The 25,239-nt window shown below is 43.5% G+C and overlaps 1 protein-coding gene across 3 annotated transcripts in view; it reads left to right on the top strand.

Moving 5' to 3' along the window:
- Nucleotides 1–25,239, top strand: part of LMTK2 (lemur tyrosine kinase 2) — a 172,006-nt gene that overhangs the window by 127,356 nt on the left and 19,411 nt on the right. For all 3 annotated transcript variants that reach the window (XM_079899059.1, XM_079899058.1, XM_079899057.1), the window contains 4 exons: nt 2,239–2,357; nt 7,937–8,024; nt 18,173–18,309; nt 24,971–25,055. In XM_079899059.1, the coding sequence (XP_079755185.1) occupies nt 2,239–2,357; nt 7,937–8,024; nt 18,173–18,309; nt 24,971–25,055 (429 nt within the window). The remainder of the gene's footprint in view (nt 1–2,238; nt 2,358–7,936; nt 8,025–18,172; nt 18,310–24,970; nt 25,056–25,239) is intronic.

Raw genomic sequence — 25,239 nt, 5'->3', positions numbered from 1 at the left:
GGGAGGCACAAGGACCGAGCCCTGAGGCCCTGCAGCGGGGAGGTCAGCACAGTCAGGGAGACCCTGTGAGGGAGACAGAGAGTCAGCCAGTGAGTAGGAGAGGGCACAGGAGAGAGGAGCATTATTCTGAAGGTCTGAGGAGGAGCTCCAGAAGATGAATTGCAGTAGATGCTGTGGACACACTGAGCAAGATGAAGGCTGGGAGAATTAGGACCCAGCAGCATGCAGTCCATGGTATCCTCAGAAGATTCAGTGCTCGTGACCTCAAAAGGGCCATGTCACATCCTCACGTGTGGTGGGTTCCAGGGAGAAACTGGAGATAGCACATTTAGACAACTCTGTTGAGTTTTAATCTAAAAGGGAACAGAGAAATGATGAGCTGTTTGGGCCCGTCCAAGGGCCAAGGGAAGGTTTTTTGATTGTTTTTTTTTTTATAGTATATGCTGCTATTTTAGCGTGTTTATCTGGGAGGGGGACTGATACTGTGGGAGGGGGTGTAAGCGTAGGAGGGATCCACAGCATTATTGTAGGACTTGGTCTTAGGCACAGGGACAGTTTCTCTCCTGAAATGGGAGCAGAAACAGGATGTGTACACAGGTGCAGGTGGATTTGGTGTTCAAATGAGCAGGTTCACTTTTGATCATTTTACTCAGTAAATAGGAGGCCCGTTTGAAATGCAGGAGTGAAAAGATGTACGTGAAGTTTGAGCAGGAGGAGAATGTGGGAAAGTATATCAACTGGGGAAATGGGGGTGGTGGTGAGCAGCGCTGAGGACCCTCACAGATTTAAAGTGAGACCACTCATCATGGCTTTTTTCTACTTTTGATGCTTTTTATTGTAGGCAAGTAGATGGATTTAAGCAGCACCGAGGCTTGGCTGAGCTAATAGACCTCAGTGAGAGGGCACGGGGGTGATGGGAGTGAAGGGTCGTGGGCTCTAAGCTGTCAGGGAGGAGAGCGGGGCCTGCAGTCAGGGCAGGAGGGTGGAAAAGCGGGATCATTAGTGGATTGGGGGGCAAGTTGTGCACTTGTTGGATTAGACTGTTGAAGTAAGTGAGCTGGAAATCGAAGGACGGGTAGAGAAGAAGTTAAAATTCAAGGTTTTGGCCATAACATAATTACTAGCTAGGTCTAGACCCCTGGGAGTGTTTGCTGAGATGGGCTCATAGGAAAGATGAGCGGGAGTGAGGTCAGAGAACTGAGAGGTCCCGGTGTTGAGTGAATAGTCCCTGCATACGTTGCCCTCCAAGGATGACAACAGTGCTGGCTACAGAGAGAGAGAGACAGTGAGCCAGATCATTGCCTGGTCCCCTAGTTATTCTCCCCTCTTTGCAAATCAGCACCATGGACGTGTTAGGCTTGTTATATCTGTGCAAACTCGTTATTTGAAACAGAGAATATGGCTTGGTTAATTATCAGAGTTTCCTGTTCTATGCATTTTTCTGCCCTTATATTCCTAATATAACATTAAATTCTGTTCAGGTTCTTATTCTCTATTTTCAGGGCATTAAAATTAATCTATTTTATAAAAATATAAAAAACCTATTTTAAAAGGAAGCCTTTTAGTTTTGACCATTCTCAAATTAGGTAAAAATCTTTACTTCATCATCATTTTCATCTTAAATATTGTATTTTGGAGTGCCTTTGTATTGTCCTATATTAATACTTAATATATCGCTTGTAGCTTGTTCTTATTTTCATTTGCATTTTGTGTTCTGTTAATTTCAGTGGAGTGTTTTTCCCCTGTGTTTTGACTGAAGCTTTAGTACAAGATAAAGGCCTGGAATAACTGGCATGCCATGGATTTTTAAAGCTATAACGCAATGATAGTTTGTACACTGGCTGTCAGTTTATTTTGTCCTATGTGAAGTAGACATAACAAAATAACACAACTCAGTTGAAGTGTTTTTGAGAAATATTCGGGTTATATTTGAACCAAACTAATAAATTACTCTTCTGTAATGTCATTGGCAATTTCTGTTAAAGTATAAAACATTTTTAAGTAAATAGAAAAGAAGTACATATAAATATATGAATGTTGTAAACATCTGATGACTGTTTTAAAACTTAAGGAAAATATTTTAGCTTTCCAAGCTTTTCGTGAGGTAGAATTTAAAATAATAGAAAGCCATCTGACTGTTGCTTAATTTGTTTTCCTGTATTCCATTTCCTGGTAAGTGTAACATACTTCTTTATCATGTTGATGGAAGTGAAGTGAAAAACTATTCTTTGGTTTTAGGTGCTCCTTGGAGAGATCTACACGGGCACTAGTGTAGTGAGAGTAATAGTGAAGGAGTTAAAAGCAAGTGCAAGCCCAAAGGAACACGATACTTTTTTGAAAAATGGAGAACCATACTAGTAAGTAAACCGTAATGAATGTTTTGTAAACGTGGTCTGTGGTCTGTTGAAAATCAGGTGTTTAAAACGCCTTTGGGATTTCTGCTTGTAAAATACAAAATTTAAATAAGATCCAGAGTCTCATAGCATAAGACCCAAAATGTCCAGGTTTCAGCTGAAATCACTGATCTTTCCAAGAACCAAGAGAACTCAGCTAAGTAAGAAAAGACAACAGATGGTGGGAATGTAATTTGGTGCAGTCACTATGGAAAACAGTATGGAGATTCCTCAAAAAACTAAACGTAGAGTTGCCAAATGGTCCAGCAATCCCACTCCTGGGTGGGTCCAGCAATCCTACCCCCAGACAAAACTCTAATTTCAAAGAGATACATGCATCCCTCTGTTCATAGCAGCACTATTCACAATAGCCAAGACATAGAAACAACCTAAATGTCCATCGACAGAGAAATGGATAAAGAAGATGTGGTACATTATATATAATGGAATACTACTCAGCCATAAAAAAGAATGAAATAATGCCATTTGCAGCAACATGGATGAACCTAGAGATTATCAAACTAAGTGAAGTAAGTCACACAGAGAAAGACAAGTATCATATGATATCACTTATATGTGGAAGCTAAAATATGACACAAATGAACTTGTTTACAAAACAGAAACAGACTCACAGATATAGAGAATAGGCCTGTGGTTACCAAGTGGGAGGGGGGCCAGGGTAGTGATAGACTGGGAGTTTGGGATTAGCAGATGCACACTGTTATATATAGAATGGATGAACAACAAGGTCCTACTGTATAGCACAGGGAACTATATTCAGTATCCTGTGATAAACCATAATGTAAAAGAATATGAAAAAGAATGCATTTACAACTGAATCACTTTGCTGTACAGTACAAATTAGCACAACATTGTAAATCAACTATACTTCAATAAAATAAACACACAAAAAATAGAAAAGACAACAGATACCAACACCAAGATGACAGAGATGTTAGGATTATCTGACAAGGATTTTAAAGCAGCTGTTGTAAAAATGCTTCAATGAGCAATAAATTTTAGTACGCTGGGACTTCCCTGGTGGCATAGTTGTTAAGAATCCGCCTGCCAGTGCAGGGGACACGGGTTTGAGCCCTGGTCTGGGAAGATCCCACATGCCATGGAGCAACTAAGCCTATGTGCCACAACTACTGAAGCCCACATGCCTAGAGCCTGTGCTCTGCAACAAGAGAAGCCACCGCAGTGAGAAGCCCATGCACTGCAACAAAGAGTAGCCCCCGTTCGCCGCAACTAGAGAAAGCCTGTGTGCAGCAATGAAGACCCAACATAGCCAAAAATAAAATAAATAAATAAATTTATATTTAAAAAAATTATAATACCCTTGAAACAAATGAAGAAAACAAAGTTTCAGCAAAGACATAGACTACATAAGGAAGACCAAAGCGGACACTTTAGAACTGAAAAATATAATAATCAAAGTAAAAACTCAGTGGATGAGTTCAACAGCAGAATGGAGAGGACAGAGGAAAAAATCAGTGAAGTTGAAGATAAAACAAGAAATATCACCCAGTTCAAACAACAGAAAGAAAATATGCTTAAAAAAATGAAAAGTGCCTCAGGGACTTGGGGGACTTGAACAAAAGATCAAGACATCCCAGATTGAAAGGAGATAGAAAGTGGATAGAAAAAGTATTTGAAGAAATATTAACTGGAAAATGTTCCACATTTTGAAAAGACAAACCTACAGATTCATAAGTTGATCAAATCTCAAACAGGATAAACCCAAAGAAATTCATGCCAACACACATCATAATCAAACTTCTGAAAATGAAAGACAAAAAAATCTCAAAAGCCGGGAGAAAGAAACACCACCTCACCTGTAGGGGGGTTACATTGAAAAGAGGACAAGCCTCAAATCAATAACCTAAGCTCATACTTCAAAGGACCAAAAACAGAGGAGCAAATGAACTCAAAGCAAACAGAAGGAGTAGATATTAAAGATAAGAGCAGAGGTCGATAAAATTGAAAACAGTAGATAAAAATCATTGAAACATAAAGTTGGCTCTTTGGAAAGATAATAAAATTGACAATCCTCTAACAAGACTGACAGAGAATAAAAGAGAAGACACAGATTTCTAATATCAGGAATGAAAGAGACCCTACAGACATGAAAAGGATAATAAGGGACAAACAGCTCTACGTATATATATATTTGACAACTTAGATGAAATGAACCAATTACTCAAAAAGCACAAACCACCACGACTCACCCAATATGAAATAGGTTATTTGAATAGACCTATAATCATTGAAGAAATGGAGTTTGCAACTTAAAAACTCTCAAAAAGAGTCCCCAGGCTTAGACAGTTTGACCAGAGCATTCTACAAAACGACTAAAGATGAATTAATGCCAGTTCTACACAATATTTTCTAGAAAATAGGAGGGAACACTTCCTAACTCATTTTATGAAGCCAGTATTACCCCGATACCAAAACCTGACAAAGTGCAAAAAGGAAAACTGTAGACCAATATCTGTCATCGATGTTGATGCAGAAATTCTAACCAAAATATTAGCAAATATATAAAAAGTTATATATCATGACCAATTGGAATTTATTCCAGGAATGCTAGTCTGATTCAGTATTTGAAAATCAGTCAGTGTAATCCACCATAATTACTGGGTAAAGAAGAAACATCACATGATCCTGTCAGTTGATGGAGAAAAACATTTGACAAAACTCCACACTAATTCATGATAAAAACTCTTTGAAAACTAGAATTAGATGAGAATCTCCACTTATTAAAGAACATCTACAAAAAATCTACATCTAGCATCATACTTAATGGTGAAAGACTGAATGCTTTTATCCCTAAGATCAAGAAAGACGTAGATGTTCGCTCTCATCCCTGCTATTCAATAAGAGCCAGAAGTTCTAACTAGCTCAATAAGGCAAGAAAAGGAAACATTCAGAAGCCTGTAGATCAGAAAGAAAGACCTAAGTGTCTGTGTTAATATGCAGAAAATGTTTATGCAGCAAATCCCAAGTAATCTCCGAAAAAAAAAAATCCCCTAGAACTAGTAAGAGAGAATTCAGCAAGGTTGCAGGATGCATGGTCAACATACAAAAGTCAGTTTTATTTCTGTGTACTATCAATGAACATGTGGAAACCAACTTTTAAATAAAATAACTTTTATATTCACTCAAAAACAAAAAAGAAATACTTAAGTACATGTACAGGACTTGTATGCTGAAAACTATAGAAACTGATGAAAGAAATCAAGGTCTAAATAAACAAAGAGACATACCATATTCATGGGTTGGAAGATTCGTGAAGATGTCCGTTCTTCCCAGTCAGATTCCTGCAATTCCTATCAAAATCCCAGCAAGATTTTAAAAACCTATATACAAGATTATTCTAAAATTATATATAAAGGCAAAAGTAGGATAGCCGAAACAATTATGAAAAATAAGAATAAAAATTGGAGGAATCATTTGACTCAATTTCAAGACCTTATATAGCTACATAATTAGGACTGTTTTTGGCAGAGAGATAGACAAAACTCAACAGTAAAAAACAAAAATAAACAAAAGACATCAAGTGACACCAAAGAGGATCTGTGGATAGCAATGAAAAGATCAACATCATTAGCTAGGGTAATTACGATCATGATGAGAGACCACTTCACAAGTATTAGGAAAGCTAAAATAAAATAGCAACAATACCAGATGCTGGTGAGGATGTGGAGAAACTGGATCTCTCACACATTGCTGGTGGGAATGTAAAATGGTACAGCCACTTTGGAAAATAGTTTGAGAGTTTGTTAAAAAACTAAACATACGCTTACCACTGTATGTATTAGTCAACGTACTCCAGAGAAACAGAGCCGGTAGAATCTGTAGATAGATGGATGGATGGATGGATGGATGGATGGATGGATGGATGGATGGATGGATAGATAGATAGGTAGATGGATGGATAGATAGATACATAGATGAATGGATAGAGGGATGGATGGATGGATAGAGAGGTAGAGAGAGAGATGGATGGATGGAGAGATAGATGGATGGATGGATGGATAGCGAGAGAGAGATAGATGGATGGATAGGTAATTTATTTTAGGGAAATGGCTCATGCAGTTATGGAGACTGGTAAGTCTGCAGGGTGGACCAGCAGGCTGGAGACCCAGAGCAGAACCACTGTTCAGTTCATGTCCAAAGGCCATCTGCTGGCAGAATTCCTTCTTCACTGGGTGAGGCTAGTCTTTGTTCTTTGGACAAAGCCCATCCACATTTTGGAGCACCGTCTGCTCTTACTGAAAGTCCACTGATTTAAATGATGATCTCATCCAAAAACACCCTCACAGAAGTGTCCAGAATAGTGTTTGACCAAATATCTGCACTGTGGCTCAGCCAGGTTGACAGAGAATTAACCGTCACGTCTTGTAACCCAGCTGTTGCTCTCCTCGGCATCTATCACATAGAAATGAAAACTTACTTCCATGCAAAATCTCTTGTGTGATTATTTATAGCGGCTCTATTTATAGTAGCCTCAAACTGGAAAAACTAAAATGCCCTCTATAGGTGACCGGTTAAACAAACTATGGTCCATCCAGCCATGGAATCCTGCTCAGTAGTAGAAGGGAAGGGACTGCTGATGCAGGCAGTGACTCGGGTAATCTGGAGGGCATTGTGTTGAGTGAAAAAAATCAATCTCAGAAGGCCACATACTGTGTGATTTCACTTACATAGTATTCTCAAAATGAGAACATTATAGAAAAGGAGACCAGGTTCGTGGTTGCCAGGGCTGAGGAATGGTTGGGGGCGGCGGCAGTGTGACTAGAAAGGGGTAGCAGAAAGGGGTAGCATGGGAGGTCTTCGTGGTGGGGGGCAGTTCTGCATTTCTGTTGAGTGGTGGTTGCACAAATCCACACACGTTGATAACAGGACTTGCAAGCCACACACACAGCGCACCCTAGTGTCAGGGCCCTACTTCGGGGTTGCACTGATTGTGTCAGGTGTCACCAGTGGGAAAAACTGGATGAAGGGGACATGGGACCTCTTTGCACTATCTTTGCAACTTACTCTTAATTCATTATTGCTTCAGAATAAAGTTTTGAAGTTTAAAAAGCCATTTTGGCATATCTTTTTTTTTTAACTTTGTTTTAGACAAAATATTTTCCAAAAAGAGTTTGTGTACTGTGATTTATGAAAATAGTATATAAGCTAGATAGCCTAAGAGGTAAACTGAGTATTTTATTATGTGGATTGAAAGTGCTCATGGAATATAGTTTGCCTTCTTTTAAATGATGCTTCAAAATGATATCTATAAAGTTAAATTACTAAAGTTAAAGATTCTTGTGTTAGGAGATGTTTTAATTTGTGAAAATGTTCGCCTGATTGGCTTTGAATTACTTAATCATTACATGACTTAGAATACATCTGTTAAATAGAATCTTAATTGTGCTCTTTTCAGTTGATTATATTTAAATCGTTAAGAATGTTAAATTTGCGGTTACTGTTTGAACAATTTTACTAGCCTGCTCCCTCATGAACAATGCTATGACTTTTATTTTTACCAGTATTCTTCAACATCCAAATATTCTTCAGTGTGTTGGACAGTGTGTAGAAGCAATCCCCTATCTTCTGGTGTTTGAGTTCTGTGACTTGGTAAGTTTTCAGTAGAAATTCAAAGTCAAGTATTCAGAAGTTTTTACCAAAGTGTTTTTGACAGATAGAAATGCTGGATGAGGGACTGCTTTCACTTCTGTCCCAGGTAGTTAATTCCAAAGAAAAATTGTTAATAAACTTGATATATTAGCTTTCCGTGGGTTATATTATAGTAACCCCCCCCAAATCTCAGTGGCTGATAAGAGCAAAGTGATTCTCATTGGCTCTGGGTCAGCTTCAGCTCTGTTCCAGGCTATGTTCACCTCTACCCCAGGGTCAGTGTTTTATTCTATCTGTAGATGCTGGGGAGAAAAACGTGTATTCTGGTGATCTGTACAGTATGTCTGTATGGATCTTTTGGGTCAGGTTTATGAGGCTGTTCAAATCTCCTGTACCCTTCTGATTTGTGGGGAGGGGGCAGGGACAGAGGGAGCCTGGGTCAGTTTTCTGTCAGTTATTGAGAGGCATGTTAAAATTTCCTGCTCTGATTATGGATTTTCCTTATTTTTCCTTATAGTTCTAGTTGTTTTGCTTTGTACATTTTGATACCCCGCTGTGTCAGGGATCCAAATTTAGAGTTGATATAACTTCCCTTAATTTGAAACTTTTATCATTATGAATGCAATCTCTTTAAGATTAAAAGCATTACTGAGGAATAAGTCTATTTTTATTGATGTTAATGTAGTTAGGCCAGCTTTCTTTTGGTTAGAATTTGCCTGGTTTATCTCTGTCAGTCCTCTTCTCTGGTTGACATCTCTTGTAAATAGCTTACGGTTAGAATTTTATTAACCTGTCAGTCTCGGTCACTTAACATGGAACAGGTCATCCATTTATGTTTATTGTACCTATGAGATATTTGGAATGTTATGTGCCTGTTGTGTATTATTTTTCTTACCTGTTTCAACTTTTCTTTTTTGCTTTTTTTCTAGCCTTCTTTTAGATTCTTGAATTTTTTTGTTTGTTTCAGTTTTCCCCATCTACTGTTTTAGATACTGTTTCTTAATTTTGTGTATGGTTACACTAGAAGTTACAACATGCATATTTAGTGTAACAAGGTCTAAAATTAATCAATATTTTAATCCTTCTCTAGAGATGCTGGTACCTCATCAAGCTCTCTCTCCATGTAAAGAAACCAGAGTTAATCCTACTTTTCTGTGCCCTCCCCACGTTTCCCCCGTCGTGGAGGGTGCTTCCTGATTGAACACTTGGTGTAGAAAGGCAGCGTGCTGTTCTCAAGGGACCCAGAGAGAAAACTGGCCATTGTCCTCTAGGCCTCCTACTTAGAGGGAGCAGACATGTGATAATTGCCATTTAGCCTGATTATTTAATAGAGTCACGAGAACGAAGAGGAAGGAGTTCGCAAGGATGTTTCTCATAGTTTTATTGCGTAGCTGGTTTTGATTATCTCAGAATTATCAGAGCTGGTATGTATGACCTTACTTATCATGATATGAAAATAACTCCTTTTAGTCTAGCTCTTGGTGACCAGTATGATAGGTGACACAGCAGGTGAGGAAAGAAGACCAAAGATGCATTTTTATGTGATAAGACAAGTCTGCTTGTCAGAGTTCTGCTTTTCTGAGACATTTAATGGTATCTTTTTTGAGTCCCTAAGCTCCTGATATTGATTATAAGTAACAGTGGGAACGTTCTTTATGAGTGACTGTAGCAGAAATAACAGCAGAACCACCATCTCCTTGAAGTAGCACGTTCCCAGGCTAATCGAGGTGGTTTATAAAACTAGCTCATGTACTTTGGCATTTTCTTATTCTTTACCCTGTTTGTCCATTCCTGAAAGTTTTACTAGACAATGTTGGTGTTTTTCCTGGAATAGTAAAAGCTTAATGTTTCTTCCAAGTGGGTTCAGGTAATGGGTTTAGTTTTAGTGCTGTTCTAATTTGTTTTTGCTTTTGTTTTTTTTTTTAATTTTATTTATTTATTTTTGGCTACATTGGGTCTTCGATGCTGCGCGCGGGCTTTCTCCAGTTGTGGCGAGCGGGGGATACTCTTCATTGCGGCGCGTGGGCTTCTCATTGCAGTGGCTGCTCTTTGTTGTAGAGCACAGGCTTAGTTGCTCCTCCGCATGTGGGATCTTCCCGGACCAGGGCAGGAACCTGAGTCCCCCACATTGGCAGGCGGATTCTTAACCACTGTGCCACCAGGGAAGTCCCCAACATTCTTTTCATAGAATTTTTCCCTCATACTTTTCTATCTCAGATTTAAATGCGTATTCTCCAAGTACTGACACTAGACTAAGTATTCAGAATATACATATTTACTTACCTACATTTCTGTTGGCTTTCATCTTTTGAGATGAAGATTATGGATACAGCCCTCCAGAATTAGGAAATGTGACTTCTTGAAACACATTTTATGTGACTCTGCTAAGTCATGTTCACTCTCCTCAGTCACTCCTGAAGGCTGAACATCTGGAAAGAGCCCATCCCCACCAAAAGCTTTCACTGGCAGTGAGAGCTTAATAGCCGTTTTTATTTAAGTGCACTGCCCAAGGGTACATTGATCAATAGTAAAATTGAAAAACAATAATTTTCCTCCCCGAAGTTAAACTAGAATTTCCACAAGATCTGGCAGTTTCACTTCTAGGTACATATATCCAAACAGTTGGGAGCAGGGTCTCATTTTCATGCCCGTGTTCACAGCAGCATTATTCACAGTAGCCACGAGGCAGAAGCAGCCCAGGTGTCCATCAGTGGTTGAACAAATAAAATTGGGTCTATCCATACACTGGAGTATTATTCAGCCTTAAAAAGGAAGGAAATTCTGCCACATGCTGCAATATGGAAGAACCTTGGGGTCATTATGCTCAGTGAAAGAAGCTAAGTCACAAAAACACAGATACTGTAGGATTCCACTCATATGAGGTCCCTGGAGTGGTCAGACTCACGGAGACAGAAGGTAGAAGGGTGGGTGCCGGGGGCTGGCGGGAGGAGGGGATGGGGGAATTAGTGTTTAATGGGGACAGACGTTCAGTTTGGGAAGATGAAGAGAGTTCTGTGGATGGACGGTGGTGATGGCTGCACAGCAGTGTGAATGTACTTGATGCCACTGAACTGTACACTTAGAAACACTGAAGGGTGGTGATTTTATGTTGCGTGGTTCTTACCACACAAAAGACATTGGTAGTTACCTGCTATTATGGAAGGGGCTGTACCGCTGTTAACTCTACTTGGAGGAGGCTGGTATGCCCTTGGGAAATCTGTCAGTCCGCACTTGGAATGTCCAGCCTCATGTCAAGGTAAAGGCCGTTAACCCAGGGAGCCCCCAACCTTGCCAGGCAGTGAGGTCACATTTATCTCCGAGGGCAGTTTCATTCTCATCATCTCTGGACCCTAGTAAGTTGCAGAGGGACCAGCTCCTGAGCAGCAAGGGCTGGGCCTCGACCGGGGACACTGGCCTCAGTGTCCCCGGGGCTCAGTTAGGTCCTCAGGGCTCAGTGTGTGCAGAGACCAGGTAGCAGAAACGGTCAGCTCGTGTCAGGCCCATGAGCCATAGAGGTGCCTTCCTGCCTGGACTGCAGGGACGTTCCCAGCACACCCCAAAGCCTGGCTTCACCTGAGCCCTGCTCCCAGCCTGGATGCCCCAGAACCCTCCCAGAAAGAGGCCAGACTGAGCAGAGGGGCGTCATTCAGGGCAAAAGCACCTTCTGGCCAGGGTCCAGAGGCCAGAGGCCTGTAGCCCAGGATTGGTAATCAGCAACTGCAGGCACAGTGAAAGGAGCCACTATCTTCACATGTTCTTAGTAGGTCAGGAGCTATTGAGTGAACATTGGCCTTTTCCGTCGTCACCAGGCAGTGACCATGCTCAGCGATAACATCGTTTAAGGAGAAAGGAGAGAATATTTTCACACTTACTTAAGTCATTCCTTGTGAGATGGAATTACCAGTCTCTGAAAAGCACTTTATCTTAGAATTTTTATGAAAGAAAATGAAAACTCTTCTGAGTTTGGTAGCTGGACCAGAGTCACCGATGTGTACTGCTGATGGTGCAGTGTTCGTGAGGGGAGAGATCACTGCAGGGTGTTGTGTGTAACTTGTGGCCATAGGAGGTACACTGTGCTCTCACACGTCTATGCGGGCAAGAGTGTTTGGGGGTAAGGGTCACTCAACAGAAACGTATGAGCACCTGTTGAGTACAAAGAGCTGTGCCCAGTGCTCTCAGGAGCACGGGTGAGTCACCCTGACCCTGCCTTTTCTGCCTGTAGAGCCAAGCGGGCCTGCCTTCAGATGCTGGTCCTGCCACTTACTTGTGTATCACCTTGGAGAGTTACCTGACCTCTTTAAGCCTCAGTGTAGACATCTGTAAAATGGGAGTGATACTGCCCACCCTGTAGGCATAGTAGGTGCTCAGGAAGTAGTAGTTATTTTTATTCAGTTTTAGTTTCTAAATTGATCATAATTTAAAGGTTTGAGTAGTTCTGTGTAGCAATTCTAACTAGGCTCACTGGCTCCTTTGGGAAGGCTTCACAAAAGAAGTGGTGTTTGGTCTGAGTGTGGACAGGTGGGTGGATGGACTTTCCTCCGCAGGAAAGCGTCATAGGAACAGCGTGAGCCAGGCAGGGTAGCTCAACTGTGCGTGTGGACCGGGGTGGGGGGTGGGGCGATAGATGGTCCCACAGTGGGTGGCGTGGGGACCGGGTGAGAGAGCACTGCGTTAGGAGAGGCTGGGTGGCATCCGCTGGGAAAGATCAGCTGGAAAGGTGACAAGCCGAGACCAACTGCTTGGAGGCCAGACTGCAGGCCCAGGTAAAGACAAGGAAGTAGATCACCTCCACTCCGTCTTATCTCCCATGACAGTCAGCAGTTTCTTCCTCTGTCACCGGACTCCGAAGCAAGAGATGATAGTCTTTTCTTTGCAAGGGAGCGATCTTGGTGTCGTATGCAGATTTCCACAGTCCTCTGCGGGCCGGGCTTGCTCCAGCCGCTCAGGAGAGACAGGGAGGCAGGGTCCCGGGCTCCCAAGGCTGTGGGAAGCTTGTCCGCTGCCCACACAGCGGTGGCGGTGTGAGGAGGGAGGGCTCTGACCTGTGCCAGGCCTTGTGCTGGGCCTGAGGTGTTTGCTTCTCCTTCACTGAGTCTTCTTGCCTCAGTCTTCTTCGTTTTACAGATTAGAAAACCGGGCTGCAAGAGATGAAGGGCCTCTGGGGCCCACACCCATGCCCAACCTCAGGACCAGGCTTTCTGTCTTCTCTTCTTTGGTTAGTTGACTTGCCTGATGTCACATGATTGCTTGTGGCAAAGTGGGGATTTTAACTGATGGCTTAATTTTATTCTGTGTACTTCTGTATCAGGTAGTTTAATGGCTGTACGTTTGTCTTCCACCAGTGGGAAGCCTCCATTTTCGAACTGGCCTTTTGTACAGAAAACGCCTAGTCCATGTCCGTGTCTTATGTGTAAATGAGTTCGTTACATAAGCCCATGCACTGGGGCCCTCCCAGGCATACAGAGATGGGTGATGTGTCTCTGCCACTCGGGAGCGGGAGTAGAAAAGAAAGGACGTGGGCTTACTGTGGAACAGAGGTGCACGTGGACGGTGTCTCTCACTCGGAGCCAGCGGGAGGGACACGTGCAGAGCAATGACACGGCGTCATCAGGCTTGGAAGGGGGGTGGCTGGTGGGGGCGCCACATCCCCGGCCCTGCCAGTGGCTCCCTTCCCCACACGTGGCTGCTGCCCTGGGCCCCGAGGCCCTGGCTCTTTGTGAAAATAGATCCGGGCCTTGGTGATGGGTTGGATGTGGGCGTCTCGAGAGAGAGCAAACTCAAGAATGAGGACTTTGGTTTTGGCCTGATCCACTGGGAAAGCGGTGATGCCATTTCCTGAGATGGAGCAGATCGTCGGAGCTTTGCACTGGACGTGTTAGGTTTGAGGTGCCTCTCAGGGCATCTAGGGAAGGGTGTCAAGTCCGCAGCTGGACAGATGAGTCTGGGGCTCAGGAGGTGGAGGGGTCTGAGTCAGAGAAATGTATGAGAGATGATTTTCAAAGCCACAGGGTGATAGAGTCACCCGGAATGAGTGTCACGGTGAGGAGGGATGAGGACCACAGGCAGAGCCCTGGGCGTGCCGACGCCCACAGACCAGTAAGAGGGGGAAGGTCCAGCACAGGGGCCCCAGAAAGGAGTGGCCAGTGAGCTCGGAAGAAAGCCAGGAGACCGGTGGGGAAGGAAGGAACGGACCCCTCACTTGGTCCTGCCCAGCAGGAGCAGCTAGAGCCCAGCCTGTTGGGGGGCGAGGGGTTCGAGAGAGATTGGGGGGCCAGGAGGCAGGCCAGCCAGCGCAGACCCAGCTTTTGAGGCGTCTGTCTGTGAAGAGGGGAGGGAAGTGGGGTGGGAGCGGGAACCGGGTTTGGAGGCAGAGGGCGCTTGCTGGTTCTTTGTGGGATTCACCTGAGAGGTATTTGAGCAGAGAAGGGATGGGCTCAGGGAGAATAATCCGTGATAACAGAAGGTGCTGTGCAGGTGTGGATGTTGGGGGGTGGGGCGGGACTCAAGTGGTGGAGGGAAAAGTAGGCGCAGTCAGAGGGCTTGAGGGAGTTAAGAAACCCTCGGGCTGGGGGCGTTCCCAGGGCTCCCGCCCTACCTCCCTGTTTCACTTTGTCGGTGGACACCGAGCACACGCGGCTGTTGCTGCCATTCTTTCCTCCTTTCACTCAGATTTTTTTTTTTTTAAATCTTTAAAATTTTCGGCTGCGTTGGGTCTTCATTGCCGTGCGCGGGCCTTCTCTAGTTGCGGCGAGCGGGGGCTACTCTTTGTTGCGGAGCACGGGCTTCTCACTGCGGTGGCTTCTCTTGCTGCAGAGCACAGGCTCTAGGTGTGCGGCCTTCAGTAATTGCGGCTCTACTGAACCTAGAGCACAGGTTCAGTAGTTGTGGAGCACAGGCTCAGTAGTTGTGGCGCACGGGCTCAGTAGTTGTGGCGCACAGGCTTAGTTGCTCTGCGGCATGTGGGATCTTCCCGGACCAGGGCTCAAACCCGTGTCCCCTGTACTGGCAGGCGGATTCTTAACCACTGCGCCACCAGGGAAGTCCTCAGATTTTTGTTTAAAAACATAAATTTTCCTCTGAAATCCTTCTATTAAATGTATAAACAACTAATTTTTCAGTTAGAAAGCTATTTACTTGTTGGGTTTTTACGTTGTATTGGAGTTCATTCATTGTTCTCAGTGTCCTGTGAAAAGCTGGCCGAAGCCCTCATGGCAGCTGATGCTGGGATTTATGGGGGCCCTTGTGAGTAACCCTCTAAAGGTCTTCGAGTGACTCATTCCAAGAAGTCGGCCAAGGGGCCCGCTCTGGTATCTGAGATCTCAGTGTAAGCACTTTGCTGCCATCTAGTGTCATACATTTTTCTTTTTGAGTATTTTGCAGAGGGGCGCAGTTTGGGGAGGATCTGAGAAATTTTTAAAACTTGGATAAAGGAAACTTTATTTTAGTTCAGAATACATTGCTGTTCTCAGTGTTTTTCTCTTCAAATAATGGACCAAAGTAATAATCCCTGTCTACTCACTAGGCATCATTAAAACATAAATAAAATAAGCCAGATATCTAAATACAGCTTTACCTGTTTTGGATAGAATGAGTCAATTTTTAGTACTTATATAATATAAATTTTTTTCTGTAATTAAAGATTTTATGCTGATTTTTCTTTCAAATGGTGGTGCCAGGAGAGCTCTGAGGCTCTTTGTAGAACACAGAAGGAGTCCCTCCCAACCCATCACAGGCCTCATCCTTGCGAAACAGTCATGGGCTCCTCAGTAATCGCTCATGTTTACTCCCCAGGTTAGAGACGTCTTTTCTGGGGTCGCGCTCACTTTGCGCCCCCCCCCCAGTGCGGGTTGGGAGAGGCCTTTAGTGTTTGTCAAGCTGGAAGCTTCCAGAGCGTTAGCAGTCTGAAGCAAAATCCCCTTCTGTTCATTATACTTTATCTTCTAGTGAAATCTGGGGAGTGGCCTGTTGTGGGGAGAAGATAACTTTAGAACAGTGAGTGGTAAGGAATATGCTTTAGGGAACCTTGAAAAATAACTACACCCACTCTGCCGTTCCTGCCTTCATGGCCAAAGTCACTTGGGAAGTACTTGCTGTTTGCCCGAAGCTTCTGTTTGTTTTGAGAAGTGGCCAGATGCAGCACAGCACAGTCCTACTTCTGTGTGAGGGTAGTTTTTTCCTTAGATGGGTATTGCAAGAAAGGGGTTAGACAAGTGCATTTAAGTGGTCATTTCACTGGTAATGTAAGTAAACTTCAGCTCTTCGTTTTCATATTTCGTTTCCATATGAACTACCTTACGAAAATCCCATCAGCCTGTAGCCTGGTGCTTTTTGCTGGAGTTTTTCTGGGTTAATTTAATTGTCGCCCAAAGCTGGGTTTATTCCCACCACTCCCATGCTGGACAGAGCCTAGCCTGGGTGAAGGTGGGGTTGGCACGGGGAGGGGCATGTATTTTTAAAGGGGAAGAAAAGGTGTCTGTTTCTCCGCTGGAGCAGCTTGTAATTGCTAGGGGAGCAAAAGGGGAAAGCACCACGTTCTCAAAGAAATAGGAGGATGGTGGCGTGGGCGAGCACACACCTTGGTCCTGAGGGGAGCAGCTGCTGCCCTGGCAGAGCCGTTCACTAAGTTTGGGAGACTCCTCCACAGCTGTGTGATTGGCTTGAATTTACTGGACACTCATTCTTATAGAATAATTGATTTGATCTACGTGCTAATTTGGTTCACTCACCAAATAGAGTTTTCTTGGCAAGTTGGTAAACTGTAGAAGTGCAGCCCCACTGTTTGTTAGCTCTGTGGCCTTGGGCAAAGTTCTTAACCTCCCGAAGCCTATTCCACATCTGGAAAGTGTTTTAAATTGTGAGAGTTATTTGAGGGCAGCAGGTGTGGAAACTCCCAGAACAGTGCTTGGCAAACGTTTGAAAGCCCCGGTGGTAACAGTTATTGATATCAACATTATCGTTCATATTAAGATGATGGAAACTGGGAATGAAAGCAAATTTAGGTTCTTGGTGTGGACCTAGAAGTTACATTAGAATGTATTTATTATTCAGTGTGGACAAATGCTAGTAAAGGAATATTGTGTTTTAAAGTTTAATTCTGGGAGGAATTTGCTATCTTCAGTAGCAGTTATGAGAAATGTATCAGAATCTTTAATTGGTTGAGAAAAATTTCCTTCCTCTGGAGTCTTTTTTGACTCAGATGTAAAGAAAAGTGAAAGCTGTTGACTTGCTTTCTAAATTTTATTAACTGATTATATAAAGCTTAAACTTGGAATTAAAGCACATCAATAAATACTTAATCATGTGGTAAGCAGAATGTGGAAGATTGCCTCAAAAGTGTATTTCCCAAAAGAGATACACTATCCCCCAAGACATACAGCCCTAAAATTAAAGTCATGAAACAAAAACAGGATAAGATAGGGGAGTCCTGTGCGAATATGTGGGGTACTCGGCATTGAAACGTGTGCTGGGTGTCTAAATGTGAATTTGCCCATTTTCCTGCCCGTGCTGCTGTCCTTTGAACAGGCTTATTTAAATTAACATCACAAATTTTTCTGGAGTGGCTAGAATGCACTTTCTCGCAGTGGTCTCTGGGCAACACAGGGCCCTGGGGAAGCTGGCGGAGAACTGAAGCAGTTACCGGCGCTGAGAGTACTTTTTCTTCCTCTTCCCCCCGTTTTTCTTTCCTCATCTCCCTCTCTGTTGCTCATGAGTGCTTTGGTGGTGGCCTTTGTGGTGTGATGTTCTCCTGGGATCCCTGAAGGTGGTGTGACTGGCACTTCTTTTACTCTCCATCTCATCTCTTAGTTACCTGGAAATTTCTGTACTTCTGCACTCAAATTGTGCATTATTGCCAATTTATCTTTTTTAACTGTTGTTATCTCTGTGTTTATATAACAAAGGTAAACTAATGTTTAATTTAGAATGATCCTAAAAGGAGAATAGTGTTTTCTCTACCTTTGAAGTATTTGGTTGGAATTGCTTTCTTGTAATTTCAAACTTGTTCAGGGTGAGCTTATTCTTTATTAAGCTCAAATCGAAATAATTTCCAGTAAGTAATCTTAGCCATCTCGGTCAGCTGAGGCGTGTGTGGAGATGCCTGTTTGTTCCCCCGGTCCTCTTTGGAAACTGACCTGGGCTGGTTTCCGCAGGGCGATCTGAAGGCTTACCTGCGCGGCGGCGAGCCCGAGCCGGCGCGGGGGGACGCGCAGACCATGCTGCTGCAGAGGCTGGCGTGCGAGATCGCGGCGGGGCTGGCGGCCATGCACAAGCGGCACTTCCTGCACAGGTGGGTCCCTCTGCTCGCGTGCACCTCCCGCACTGCTGACCCCAAAAGTGTGGGAAGAGGCCCTGCAGGATGCTCAAGGAGGACCGGCTGTAACGTGAACTCTCGATGTATAAACAAGGTGTCCACTCCTGCCCAGTGTCAGAATAAGGGTTGAGCTGGGCTCCATTTAAACCAATTCCCGGGGAACGGAGTGCCTTAATACAGCCTGAGGCCTAGAAATTAGTCCCAGAATTTCAAAGAATGCGAAAGAGTGCAGAGGGAACAGTTCCGGTCTTGCATCCTCCTCCTGTCAGCTTCAGGCTCCGGTTCTACCCGCTGGCTTTCACGGCGTGGCCCACCTCCCATTCCGGAGATGGGAAGACGGGATCTGAAGGGCTGACATCATCTTCTCATAGAAGGTCACAGCACTGGTCTCCGACCAACGCCACCCAGGCCAGGCTGAGGGTGATCGGGGGTTGTGTGTGAGCAGCACAGTGGTCGGGATAACACGTTTCTGTCCAAGCCTTTCTGTTCCTACTTGAATAGCTGCAGCTCTCTGGAGCGCATCGTATCTTGTTCAGATCGTCAGTGTAATTTCCGTAATTAAAACAACAAAGGGCTTTGAGTCCTGTCTGAGATGATGATTCTGTGAATAGTCTTTTGAGCTCTGATTTATGTTTAAAATTATTTCTCAGGTCTTTGGACAAAACCGGGCAGTGTCTCTTTAGTTGACTTTAAGTCATTTAACTCTTAACAATCCAAAGACCTGAAAAGGAGCACCTGTGTGTACCCACATGGAGGGTGTCTATGAAGTATTATATATTTTTTAAAGCAGGTTGCACAGGAATATATTTATGACAACGTTAAAAAAAAAAGCTTGTATTTGTAGGGGTGTGTGTGTGTGTGTGTGTGTGTGTGTGTGTGTGTGTGTGTGTGAACAGACATGGAAAAATACCTATCAAATTCTCAACATTACTTCAGGGTGGGAAGAAGGAAAATTAACATTTTTCTTACACATCTATCTTGTCTGACTTGCATAGTGAGCAAATCATTCTGATAAAGTGCTTTTTAAGAGACCCAGAAGATCATGAGTTTCTTCAGGCCCAAGGCAGAAACCCTTACACAAAAGTTCAAAATATAAAGATCTATTTGTTTTATAATGGAGAAGTCTTATATTTTGTTTTTTAACTTCATGACAGGTTAATTCCCAGCATATTTGTATTGTTAATCTTTTGTGAAACACAGATGATTATTACCTAATACTTGGTGTAGGAATTTTTAGATTTTGGAGAATGGAGCATTTAAAAAGAATATCATATCAGAATCAGCAGCATAAAGTTATCAAAGACAGCTAGAAATTGTGTTTAAAGCCCAGGTCGGTTTCTACTCTTGTATTTTAAAAATTGGCAAAGATGTCAGAGTAACTGTTATCTTCCTGTGAGTTTCTTTAGGTTAAAGTTTTACTTAATTTAGAAGCTTGTGAACTTTAGAACAAATAAAGTTGATAAATTTACTCACGTGGTTTGGATTTAATTCAGGTGCATAAACTCAAGGTAAAGAAAATTCTTGGAACCATTGACAACTGTTTCATTTTATTTTAAAAAGTAGCCATATTTTATGTAAAATTTCCATTTGTGGCAAAATTTTTTGCTTTATTTTTTTGTTGGTAGCACAGCGTAATAGCATCTTTTAAAAATTGAAGTATAATTGATTTACAGTATTGCATTAGTTTCACATTTACAGCATAGTGACTCAGTTATATGTATATATACATATTTCAGATTATTTGTCATTATATCAATAGGTTATTTTAAGATATTGAATACATAGTGGCGTATTTTTAAGTTGGACTTTAGAGTATTTGTTTGCTAGCTCAAAGTCAGACTTTCTGTGTTGGTTGAAAATAGAATATCCTACACGTCCAACTGGAAGCTGATCTAGTAAAGCACCCCCAATTAAATTTTATTTTTACTTATCGTCTAAGAGGAGACGTATGCCTGGGTCTCGGGTAGCCTGTGTTTCTGCAGTCAAACACGTGACATTCGTGAAGGCCGCATAAACAGCAGGAGCTGCCAGTGTGTTACGCTCCACACCATGCTGCCCTGCTGGCCAAGAGCCTGGGACTTCCTGTCCCCAGCCTGTCAGTCTTCCTGAAGGAGCAGCTCCCATGAGAAACCACCAGCTCACTGCAATGAGCTAAGTGCACGGGGCACCCAGCCCGCGGCGTGGGCCTTGTGGTGGCTCACGTAGCTGGAGACCTGTGTGACGGTGGCCTTGAGGAGTACCCAGGTGGCAGCTGTGCATGAAAGGACCTCTGTAGGATTTGCCCAGTTTTAAAGTTAAAGTTACTCTCTGCTGAGAAACACCGAGGTGACTAAGTCATCCAGCCCTAAGAGTGTGGGTGTCCAGTGTTACAGGAGCCCAGTGTTCATATAACCCAGCTTACACAGAAGGTACGTGTGAGAGGGTTAGGAAGGACTGCTGTAGACCTGTGGGCTGGCTGTGTTGTGTGTCGGGGAAGAGAAGCATGATGGGGGCTGACTTGATAAGCAGGGGTCCAAACCCTGAGCAGAGTTGCGTCTTTGTGCCACGTCAGAGTCCTCTTGCCTTAATCCTCTACCTGTATCTCTGTGAGCTGCACCCCACCTTCAGGTGGTAAGTGGCAGAGTCTCTTCACAACCCACGTAGGGGTTTTTCTTTTTAAACCTTCGTGGCTGCCAACGGCAGGTTGGTGCTGTTAACTGGCCTCTCCTCAGCTTTACCAGTGTGAGCCACGTTCCTTAATCCTCCTGAGCCTGTTTCTTCTATGAAATGGGGATAATCTTGCCCTGAAGTGTTCTGGTCAAGATTACAGGAGGTAACGTGGGCCAAGCCCTAGAAGAGTATTCTGTAACTTTCGGTTGTTTGTTGCTCTTTTGATCAGGAATTCAGGGTCTCTGGGAGACCCTAAGTGGTAACGTAAATAGAGGAGAGGATGGTTTGGGAAGTGTCTCCAGCCACACTGGGGCGTTTCCATGAGAGCAGTCCTGGAGATGGGTACACTCTCATTCCAGTGGAAGCAGAGAACAAGTGGTGATGCTTCCTTGTGACTCGGGATGGGAAGCTGTTTAGAACCCCTTTCCTCTGTGAACGCACGCTTCCTGTGTCTGGCGGCTCTGCTCACGCGGCTGGGTCCCACTGACAGCTGAGGCCACCTCGAGCGCGCTGCCAGCCAAGGGGGACGGGGCCACAGCTTTAGAGCCTTTCAGGGCTGGATCGCTTGGCAGCTTTGCCACTAGACCTGTTTTTCAACTTGAAGGAAGAATATACTGGGTATGTTTGTATTTCCTGACCCAAACCAGCCATTGACGTCAAGAGTTACCTCTGCCATTAAATAGTTACACCTTTGCGTTTTCCTATTCTTTAGCTTGGCATGTTATTGGCCTTCAGAGAGTGTTTATTTTTACTAATTTTGAATTGAATTATATCATCATTTAGAATCTGGATAACACTTCAATGTTTTGAAAACATTTCATATTTAAAAAAATTTTATTCTTATAAAAACCGTATGAGTTAACCCTTACAGGTTAGGCCCCCCCTTTTTCTGACAAGGAAAAACGGGGCTCTGATGTGTGAATTGACTTAGCCCAAAGTCACACAGTTCTTAGCGGTGGAGCCAAGACTCGTTCCCAGGTCTCTGACTTTGTCCAGTGCTTTTGCCACTGTACTCTGGTGACGGGATGTTTGGGGTAGAGGGAGGGAGCAGGTTTAGAAGAAATTCTCTCAGTCACACCATTGTTTTCCTCCTCATTACCCCTGGTTTTCAGGTAATGAGAAGCACTTCCTCCTTCTCTGAGAGCAACAGTTGAATTGTGTAAGAGTTTCACAATGTCGTTTATAACGAGAGCCGCAGGTCTTTTGCAGGTATAACTTTTCATCTTTTATCTAAGCTTCTCCTTTCCTGTATCTGAAGACTTGCAGGAAACATGTGTGAGGAGAGAGGCGAGGAGGGAGGCAGCTGGGTGGTCCTGGAGTGGCTCTAGTGGCCTGAGTGGAAGGTGCCAGGGGCTCTGCAGGTGCCCTGCTGGCCTCGCCCTGCTGCCCCGCCACAGATGACACTCACATGCCCCGGCCGGAATGCTGGCACCCAGCTTTTAATTCTGGTCCTAGGACACAGGTGTTGGGGAGGTTGAGAATGATCTGTTGGGGCTTCCCTGGTGGCGCAGTGGTTAAGATCCGCCTGCCAATGCAGGGGACACGGGTTCGAGCCCTGGTCCGGGAGGATCCCACATGCCGCGGAGCCACTAAGCCCGTGTGCCACAACTACTGAGCCTGCACTCTAGAGCCTGCGAGCCACCCTACTGAGCCCGTTTGCCATAACTACTGAAGCCCACGCACCTAGAGCCTGTGCTGTGCAACAAGAGAAGTCACTGCAGTAAGAAGCCTGTGCACCACAACGAAGAGTAGCCCCCGCTTGCCACAACTAGAGAAAAGCCCGCGTGCAGCAACGAAGACACAACACAGCCATAAATAAATCAATACATAAATCAATGGAAGGATCTGTTTGCAGGGGCTCCAGAAATTCTGGTTGGAGGTGCTCAGGGCCTCTGCGGCAGGACCCGCAGGGCCGCACGGGTGCAGCTCTTGGTCCAGAGGGTCAGGCTGCCTTAGAGCCTTGTATTCTCCTGCCCACATGTGGCCCCCGTCCATTTCTCCCTTCACTCCAAAAGACAGGGACCACATCTCTCCTTGAGACGGGAGGTTCCTACAGGCACACCTCGTTTTATCACGCTTCGCAGATGCTGCGGTTTTTTATAAATCAAGGGCCTGTGGCAGCCCTTTGCTGAGCAGGTCTGTCGGCGCATTTTTCCAACAGCGTTTGCTCACTTCCTGTCTCTGTGTCACATTGTGGTAATTCTCGCAATATTTCAGACCTTTTCATTGTTATTATGTTTGTGATGATGATCTGTGATCAGTGATCTTTGATGTTACTTATTATAATTATTTCGGCATTTTTTAAGCAATAAAGTATTTTTTAATTAAGGTTTGTACATTGTTTTTTCTTCCTTGGACATAATGCTCTTGCACACTCAGTAGGCTACAGTGTAGTGTAAACATCGCTTTTCTATGCACTAGGAAAGCAAACAATTCATGTGACTCGTTTTATTGCGAGATATGCTTTATTGCGGTGGTCTGGAACCAAACCCGCAGTATCTCCCACGTGTGCCTGTATACTGTCTATAACAGTAGGGGCGTCCCGAGGTTGTCCCCAGATGCCTCCACAGGCCTGGTGTCTTCTGGATGGTGCGCCGTGAAAACAGGGCTTGTAAACATAGTGTAAAGAAGAATTGAGCACATCTAACTGGAAACTGCGATCAGCACGTTTATTGAGGAGCAGCTGCACGCACGGCACCGTGCTCTGACTGGTAATAACGGATTGTTGGTGGTGGTTATTGATGGTGAGAGACGGAAATACTGACCCTGGCAGAGTCACTTCAGTTCTCTGTGCCTCAGTTTCCTTTTCTATAAACGGGGAACATAATAGCGCCCACCTCAAAGGCTTGTCGCGAAGATTAAGTGAGTTAATACGTGTCAGGTGCTTAGAGAAACACCTTGTGCAAAGTGCTTGGCTCACATTAGCCATTATTGTACGATTGGATCAGTGTCATTGTACACACCAGGCCGTCATTGAAGTACATCAGCCTTAGCTGTTGCTGTCCTCATTCTCATTATTATTACATTTCAGACATGTGAGCTTTGGAAATGAAAATCATCGAAAATAAGAATTTGATAAAGTTTTTGGTCTTCTACAGTCATATAAAGACAAACGTTTTAAATTTTGGACCATAGCAATCCAGCTTCTGATTACTTTTATTTGTGATTTAAAACTATAGATTAGGTATCCAATTCTATTTCAATTTAGTGGCTTTTTTATTCATGTGCCAATTGATAATTAAAAAGATTCTAAGGGGTAAAGGTGAAATCCAAAAAATGTAATCTGCTATTTTTATGGGAAGTTCCTTTAGAAAAAGTAGTTTTTACTTTGCAAATTAGGTGTTTTTGAAAATGAACTTGTTCTTAAATAAACTATGTAAGTAAGTTGTTTTAAGTGAGTCTCGAAAATACGCTCTTTGCCTCCCTCTTGGGGAGGTGGGTGGAGTTTGGAAGAAAGGAGAGTGACTTGGAAAGGGTCTCCTTATAACGCTCGCACAGCTTTGAAAAAGGAGCTAAAAACCAAACAGTTTTCAATAATGTAGGTTATTTTCGGGTGCTTGAAGTTGTAACTTTATTCTTCTTTACTTACATTAAAGAGACTACTACTAGACTATTACTCAGGTAATGCAAGTTATTTTAAAAAATTCAGACAATTTAGAATTCTTTCTTGGTAACTCTAAAAATACTAGGAAATGAGCCATAAATCTGGTGTTAATGCAGAACAAGGTATGGATATGGTCAGTATTTAACCTTAGCAGTCAGAGTGATGTACAAAAAAATCTGATCGTCTCCATTCTTTAAGTAATTAAGAATATGGTATTAATCTTTATCTGTGAAAAAGGATTTTAAAACACGAATTATTAAGCAGGGAGCTCAGTACACTAACTGATTACTCAAGAAAGCCTTTAGCCGTAGCAATGTCATGTCACATCATCCTGGGTGTTGATTCTCCTTGTTCTCGTGTTCACTTCACTCTTCCTGTTTTCAGTGATTTAGCCCTGCGGAACTGTTTTCTTACCTCGGACTTAAATGTGAAAGTGGGAGATTATGGAATAGGATTCAGCAGGTACAAGGTAAGCCAAAGGTTTAAGGGTCCTCTCCTTGACCTGATTGAATTTCATGCTCATGAAGTGGTCATATCACGAAATGCCATGCCTTTTTGGAAAGCGGGGTAAATTATTGCTACCTGTATAATAAAATACACGTCATATAGATACTTCTCTGTTACATGTTCAGTAAAATTTCAGCTCAAATTCG

Source organism: Stenella coeruleoalba (genome assembly GCF_951394435.1).
Source record: "Stenella coeruleoalba genome assembly, chromosome: 15".
NCBI lineage: Eukaryota > Metazoa > Chordata > Mammalia > Artiodactyla > Delphinidae > Stenella > Stenella coeruleoalba.
The sequence above is the reverse complement of the archived record's forward strand: the minus strand, read 5'-3'. Positions and strand labels throughout refer to the sequence as shown.